Source organism: Pyrus communis, chromosome 1 (genome assembly GCF_041283825.1).
Source record: "Pyrus communis isolate YQ-2024b chromosome 1, ASM4128382v1, whole genome shotgun sequence".
NCBI classification, from domain to species: domain Eukaryota; kingdom Viridiplantae; phylum Streptophyta; class Magnoliopsida; order Rosales; family Rosaceae; genus Pyrus; species Pyrus communis.
In genome coordinates, this window is record NC_142565.1 from 3,597,066 (window position 1) to 3,605,317 (window position 8,252).

General features: G+C 36.1%; 1 protein-coding gene across 2 annotated transcripts; it reads right to left on the reverse strand.

Moving 5' to 3' along the window:
- Positions 1-3,489: 3,489 nt before the first annotated feature.
- Positions 3,490-8,252, reverse strand: LOC137720499 (acid beta-fructofuranosidase 1, vacuolar). Of its 2 annotated transcripts, XM_068459574.2 has the most exons (7): positions 7,398-7,909; positions 7,182-7,190; positions 4,903-5,759; positions 4,650-4,811; positions 4,275-4,495; positions 4,088-4,175; positions 3,490-3,937 (listed from the first exon to the last, which is right to left on the reverse strand). In XM_068459574.2, the coding sequence occupies exons 1-7, from the start codon at positions 7,795-7,797 to the stop codon at positions 3,737-3,739; spliced, it is 1,938 nt and encodes a 645-aa protein (XP_068315675.2). In that variant the 5' UTR covers positions 7,798-7,909; the 3' UTR covers positions 3,490-3,736. The 2 variants fall into 2 exon arrangements, with proteins under 2 accessions (XP_068315675.2, XP_088549078.1); XM_088692952.1 differs by lacking the exon at positions 7,182-7,190 and having other exon boundaries at positions 7,394-8,252.

Here is an 8,252-nt window from a genome sequence, read left to right on the forward strand (position 1 = left end):
TTGCCAAGACTCATTGCAAATGTCAAACTTTCAATTTTTTTGAGAAAGTTTTCTCTAATTTCGACTAATTAGAAATAAGTTGATCCTCACCCTATTGGAATTTTCTGTAGTTTCCATCGAAGTCAACTGATACCAATAACGATATTAACATCGATATATCACCAAAAATTCTATATCTATATTTTTATAAATTCGCATATCCATATTTTCGCTTGTATCAATATTGTAAACGCTATAATAGTATTTTTCTCATCAAATTTTAAAATGACAAAAACACCTTCAATTTTTATCAAATCCTTGACCCATTGTTTAATAAATCGGGGGTATTTTTATTATTTTGATTTTTATTTAATATAATTTTTCATGAAATGATTAAAATGTTTGATGATGGACAAACTCATTACCACTTTTATTGATTTCAATTTTAGAGATCAAAATGATGAGCTATACCAATCTCAATAATCATTTTGACTAAAAAACCAAAAAAAATAATATGCGACTGATTTACCGGGTGCTGCCGGTATTTTCTCGCACAACTGCCCCAGGCCCCCCACTAACGCAAAAGGCACAAGTTTCGGCGCCTCGCGCTCGCGCAAATTTTCTAACGTTCTCATCCTCTGCAAAAGCAACCACATGCACAGATTCAGGCCCCACCCCAAACAAGCTGACTGTGTTTTTTATTTTTTATAAATATTTTCCCCTTTTTTTTATTTTTCTGGGTGATTATTTTCTTTCTGGAACACGCACGTTACACGGTTTACTAATTCCACAGTTTGTTTTATGGAAAAGAAAAAACATTTGCATTGGGCAACTAAATTTTTGGGATTCTTTGCTGAGGTGGCATAATCTGTTGCCACGTCACGTTGTCTGTTGCGTGCCATTGATGGATTTTCTAACAAAATTAGTGGGTGGAAATTTATATTTTCTTACTAAATTAAGGATTAATATTTCAAAATTTTTAACCATTAAAATGCGTACATATAGACATAGCAAAATACAGTAAATTTTTTTGGCTAAACTGTTTAAAAATATCGGATTTTCCATTGTCATTAAAAAAAAAGGTTAGTTGACTTGTCAATCAGGGAGGTGATTAAAAATATGATTACGTTAAGTAAGGAGCATTAATTTGCATACCCTAAACTTGTTTTTCACTTTACCATTGTCTCACCTAGATAATATTATTTTTTTGGTAAATTTTAAATAATATAGTTATTTTATTGGCCAAATATTTACCATTATATGTATGGATTTGGTGAAACACAGGTTTGGGGAGTTTTCGTGAGAGCTGAGGTTTGTGTGGCAGCATGTGCAATAGAATCCATAATTTATATGGCCGGCTTGTACCATCCAACAAACCTTGTGCTTTAAGTTTATATATATGACATTTGTTTATTTCTTTTTGTTTAAAACAAATGTCCGAAATGAATTGTCGTATCATCAGTTGTATATATTTATGAGTTTATCATCTAGACTCGTGTGAGGATACAATTAATGATGTCTAAATCTTCATTTATCGAGTGAAATGAGTCGTATCCAACCGCATAAGGAATAGTGTACAAAATCGATAATTGTGACCAATTGGCTAGCATTTAGAAGTGGTAATTGTATGAATTAGTTGAAGAGTAGTTGAAGGTCGACTCATATAGATGATAATGATAATATATAATTGTGGTTAACCTTATTATGATGACGTGATTTTGTTGTGACGCTGTAAGTACATTGTAAAATTTTAGCAATTGTCGGAAGTTTAATATCTCAAGTGAAATATTAGCATTGAGTGGATAAAAGTGGTAGTGGCAAGTCACAACTTTCAAGTGAACAAATTGTGGGAATTGACGGAAATTGGCGACTGTGAGGTGGTTGCGTTTCCATATTTTACTTATTGGTCGAAGTTTATAGTATCTTAGTCACGATTAATGAGAATCTTACTAACGTCAATGGAAGACGTGCACCCAACGTATGCGGCACAAGAAGAATGATACAAAATAAGGGACGTGGCTTCAACATAACAGGTGATTTAGCGATTTGATTTGATTTCGACAATTATTAATCTACTATTTTCAATCTCATTAGTTCGTTTTTCATATTATTTCAGAAAAATTATTAGTGCTAGATACATTGAAGAAGAATTGCAAACTAAAAGGAAACTTTTGTAATATATAATCTTATAAATAATGCTTTAGTGGTTTATCTTTGCAACTATGATAAACATTGAATTTTCACATTATCCTTCCGCAAAAAGTGTGGAATTAAATATTTCTCCTTGCATTCTGCAATATTCAACCGTCACATCATGTAGTTTACAAAAGATGATCTAAAAGTTTGGCCTCCATAGTGTGTGTATATAAATATATATCCTGAGAGCATTGGCAGGAAATGGAAGCAACTAACTTGCACATGGTTGGTGGAGAAATTTAATCAGTTAGTTTGTTTTTTTAATTAACTTGCTAATCATATTTTAATATCTCTTAATTGCCAGTGTGCTGGCTTATGACCCATTCAAAACCCTAAATAAATAAATAATTAGGATTAGTCATGATCCATTAAGCTTAAATCCTCTTTTGTTGGGATGGGTATTGGATGCATTGATGCCGCCAAAAAGATTCAGAACTCAAAATAAAAGGTCAAATGGGGCTTCACAATTTTAAAAACTATAATTTAAAAAAAATAAGACCTAACGGTCGAATACCAAGTCAGTCACGTTACACGGGGAAATTGAATTAAAGTAAGGAACAAAGCACATGTTGTTCAAGAGAAAAAAGGGAGTTCTAACGAAAAATCCACGGTACTGTTTATTTTAATGAAAAATTATATTTTTACACTAAAAAGTCAATCCTGATACTATTTAATTTACCTTTTATTTTGTCCTTATCATTAAAACTCAAAGTTTTTAAACTTCTTTTATTAGTTTTCCTAATAAAAAAAAACCCTAATGGCTCAATTCCATGTGGGCTCTCACTTTTACTTGCAGCCCCAAATTTTCTAGCCCAATCCAACATGCATCAGACAATTGGGCCTGTAGGGCCCAAATCATTAAATTCAATTGCTTGAGGAAAGTGATTACGAGCTTTGCTCTCATACAGCAATAAAGAAATTTAGTTAAATCTCAACAGCCCGTTCGTTAAAAATATTGAGTAGTATGTTGCTCGAAATGACGAACATCATATGGTAGTGGACATCTAGCACTATTTTTATTTTTGTTATACAAACAATATTAAGATCGATAAACCAACACAAATACTTCATGCCAAAAAACAAACACGATTAAGTACTCGGATTACTAACTCTTCGTTTAGCAGTTAGCACTTTTAATTTTTAAATAACAACAATACAAAGTAGATAACAACATGTAGGACATCGAAGAAAGATGAATTTAAGCTAAGTGAGCTAATAGCGCAAAGAAAGTGTAGAGAGTAAAAAAGGGCAACCTCAAGCTAACAAGACTTCCCGTTTTGTGAGTGTCAGGGAGGAACGTCTATCAGGGAGCAATGGGCAAAATTTTTACTTTATTAATTTATTTTTCTTGGAATCTAAATGGATAGATATCGCTCGAGGACAAGCCTTAGATACAAACTGAATGGCAGCCCAATGAGTAATAACACCGCCATCGATACACATTTTTGACATTTTGCTCGCCAGAAAGTTTGTGATTCCTTGGTAGCCAAGTGATGACTGGCAGCTGCTGATGCAGGAGATGCTTTTGCTTGTGTTGCAAGAATTGAAGTAATGTCACTGATTAAACCTGGTCTAATGGGAATGGATGAATGAAGGCTGAGTTGAGCTGCCAGATCTTGAGGGTAGCCTTGACATTCACTCCTGTTGCATTGTTGAACAAAAATAGCCTTGCTGCTCCATAGATTGCTTCCGTTGGGTAAACCCGCGATGAAATTACCGTCCTGCCCCCTTGCGCGTAGCTTTCCACAATCGAATGATCAACCTGCACATTCAACACCCAACAATTTAGATTCAACACCATTCTCGAGGTCCTTCTGCCATTCACAGTTTGACACATGCACATAAATAGCGTGTGCTTTGAAGTTTTATGCTACAAAAGATAATACAACTTGGCAAGGAAGGAAAGTCTCACCAATACTCTAGCAGAATATGTTTCACCATCCAACACAGGAACTTCGCCTCCATAAACGTGTTTGAAGACTTCAGGAGCCTCGGAGGACCTGCATTACCAAGAACCGCGTAAGATAACCGCTACATTAACATATTGAAAGTTAGAGACATATCAGCACTAATTAACATTCATTAAGATCAAGGTTAACCTCGATTCGTCAGCGCAGAAGTAAGTTGTGACGTCCCCATCGGTCGAGTTGGTAACTCGGAAATAAACCGGGGTTAACTCGGAAAGAGTTTCATCCGCAAGAGCCAAAATGCCAAAGGGTCCGAATGTGCTCCTATCTGCAGCACCATCACCACACCCTGAACTCCCATTCACACTCTCTGTATCCAATAATTCAATTTCAAAGTCGACGAATATGTCCAACTGTACACATTTTCAAGCAAGAAAAACGTTAGCAAGTAGGAAAATTTAAACAAATAATATGAGCATGTTAAAGACGTTTAGCCAATTTTTCGACATTTAGAATTTTAATCACTCGAAGGAGCCTCAAGCGACTATTTTCGAATGCTTGACATACTTGTGTAGCAGTTCCAATATCAAGTGGCACGGTTGTTCCTGCTTCAACCAAAACATCAGTAAATTCGGTACTGTTTAATCTCAAGTCTTCAATCTCCTCCACTGGCCATTGAAGCAAATTGGTTCCAGTTTTGCTATCGAACAACACAGTCCTTGGAATGGTCTGCAAAATGCGAGCACATAAATTAAATACGCTCGTATGTCATAACCAAACAGTTATTGTCACTCGCAAAAAAAGTCATATGACCACGTACCTGAAGCGAGGACCACCCTTTCTCCAAATCATCAGTTTCAGTATCAGTTTCATTAATCCAACCCCACAAGATCCTTCTCTCCTTATTTTGATCGTAAAATGTCTTTGATGCATAGTACCTTCCATAGTCGTACCTCAACCCGATACCGACGTCGATAGTCGGGTCATCGGGTACCCATGTCTCATTCTCTATAAAGTAAGTCCCAATTGCGTAGTGGTCCAATTTTGTGTCATCCAAACTAGCCTTTAGCACGTGCTTAACCCCGTCGTTATTTACGGACGTTTCCAAACCCTTGGTCCCGTTTATAGAAACCGGGTAAAAGTCCACGCACTCCCACATACCCGTACCCGGGACCTCATGCAAGACCCCATCATGGAGCTCATAGTTTACAAAATCAGTTGTGGTGTACACCATTGAAATGCCGGTTGTGTTGATTTTTGATCCAATGGTAATTCGCCATTTGCCATCGGGACCGATCCACGCGGTTGTGGGGTCACGAAAATCCGTGGATCCGATTCCCGATGGCGGAGACAAAACCGGGTTACCCTCGTACTTGATCCAATCAAGGAGGAGGGGATCCGATAGGTTGGCGGGGTAGGCGAGGTTTTGTACTTGCACGGAATCGTTGGTGCTTCCGGTGTACAGAATCATGATTTCGCCGTTAGGGAGTATGGTGGCGGACCCGGTCCACACCCCGTTCGCATCGAACCATCGATCGGGGACCATGGCGAGCGGGAGGTAGAGCCAGTGAATCATGTCCGTTGATACTGCATGGCCCCATGTGATGTTTCCCCACACAGCTGAGTCCGGATTGTACTGGTAGAACAGGTGATACCATCCCTTGTAAAACAATGGGCCTACAAAACATTTGAATGTTAACTCATTAAATTATTAACTCATTTGAAAGTCAAACTTGTGATTATGAAAAATTGAAATGCTACGGTAAGTCTTTTATGTCTTAAAAAATGATGGATTTGTCCCTTTTTTAAGGGGGAAAAAAAAAAATCACAAACACCATGTGACATGGGAAACACGGGGGTCCCACCACAAACACTAAATTTGATTGTCCATAAGTTTGAATGGAATTTCCAAAAAAAAAAAGTTTGAATGGCGGGTAGATCGTATCTGCCACGGTCCGCGGCGGCAGATGGGCACATGGCTAATTACGTCAACAAATACCCAAAAAAGGAAAGGATTTCAGAGATCTTTTAATTATGTTCGTTCATCGTATATCGTATGATTAGAAATTATTTTAAATTTTTTTCTTTAAAATTGAATCTAAATAGTAACTAATAAAAATTAATTACATAATATATAATGAACTAACAAGATTAAAGAATTCCTAAAATCATCACAAAAATAATCTAGAAAAGATTCAAAGAGGATCCTCGTTTCCTAAAAAGAACCACATGTGGTTACATTACATATGAGTCACGTGGCTGGGTTGGATTAGCTATTAGCTTGGTAGAGGTAGGCCCTATCTGACAAGTCCAATTTCCAGCTTGATTGACTGGTCCACAACTCACAAAGCATCAGCGCTTTGCTGGGACAGTCTTAAAAAATAATATAGTGTTGGCTCCTGAGATAAAGTGGGACCAAATTTTTTAAAAGAGTATTATCTTTTTTTTTGAGAAGTTTTAACGAAAAGTTTATGATACTGTTTATTTTAATAAAAAATTATATTTTTATATTAAAATGTCAAACCTGATACTATTCAATTTATCTTTTATTTTGTCTTTGTCGTTAAAACTCAAAATTTTCAAACCATATTCATTAATTTTCTTTTATTTTTATCTTCAATACATTGTTCTCAATTTTCGACCATTTGATCGAACGAATTGAAAAATCAATGAACAAAATTAATAAGAATATTTAAGAAGTAAAAAGATATGTGTCAATAAAACTTCCCATCTTCCAATTCTAACCTTATATATGCATGTATTTGACAAGACGTTAATGTACACTCTAAATCATTCTAATTATAAAAACAAAGATTTAAACTTTAGTATAAAAAAATAAATACACTGCACTGATGAACTAACCTAATCACAAGAAGGCCTCCAAAAGAACATATATTGTTTCATATAAACTATTAAGTAGAAACAAAAAGTACTAACAATACAATATGGTTAATTGTGGTGTAAGCGAAAAAAAATTATAAATTAATAACATGATTAGGAACAGAAAAGGAAATGTCGAAAAAAAAAAAACAAAAAAACAAAAAAAAAAAAACAAACAAAACAAAAAGAAAAAAAAAGAGTTTTGATTTGAGAACTTACCATTAGGATCTGAAGTAGAAGAAACCAGAATCCACCACCAAAAGAACAAACATGATTAGTCCAATATAATTAAAAATCATAAAATTAAATACTGAAATTCAAAAGAAGAAAGTCCAATTAAGAAAGTTAATCATGGACACAAATCTCACCGAACCATTGCTGTTACTCGAAAATAAATTTAAATAAATAACAAATAAAAGCTGTAAGTGCACCAACCATTCATCCAATTGTCCGCCGGTTGGAAATGGAAGGCAGTTCTTTGCCAAGAAAACATAGCATTCGTCCAGTTATACGAAGCTTCCTCTGAAAAATATGGATTCGATTTGGCCGATACGCCTTCTAATTTTCCCCTAGGCACTGAGAACGACCTCGGTTCTGGACTAGTTGAAGCTGCCGGCTGCTGGTGGCGGTGGTCGTGATCTGGTTGTTCTGGCACTGTCTTTCGTGGCGCTCCCGGTCCTTGGTGGATTATTAATGTGACCAATGACAAGAGGAATATGACCGAGGAGAACGTGACGGCAAAAACCTTAAAGGGTCTGCGATGAGTCGGCGGAGGGACGGCGGCGGAGGGGTCTTCTCCCGGCAAGGGAATGTAGGAAGTGTTGTTGGAGTCCATGTTGCAGTAGACTCTCTCTGCAGGTGGAAATTGAGAGAGAGATGAGTGAATGTGGGGAGAAGTAAATTAAATGGGGTTTATATAGCGGGAGATATTGTGAGGAATCCGCATGGAGATTGGAGTGTAAAGGGTGGATTGGTGGTTGTCCAATTTAATTGGAGAGAGGAGAGAGAGACCTCATTGTCCTTTGCCTCTTTGGATGCTGAAATTTATCATTGTGTCTAAAACACAATTCGATATACAAGTGTTATGATAAAAGTGATTGGATATTTGAAGAAAAAAAATTCTAATCACTTTTATTATGATACTTGACGTATCAAGACGTGTTTTCCAACATGCTAAAAAATCTCGCGTTTCAAAAAGTTAAAATTTGAATGACCCTCAGATGTGGACTCGATAAATTAGTTGGGCATGTGAAAATACACTAATTAGTTGGGATTCCATACAAAGTGAAT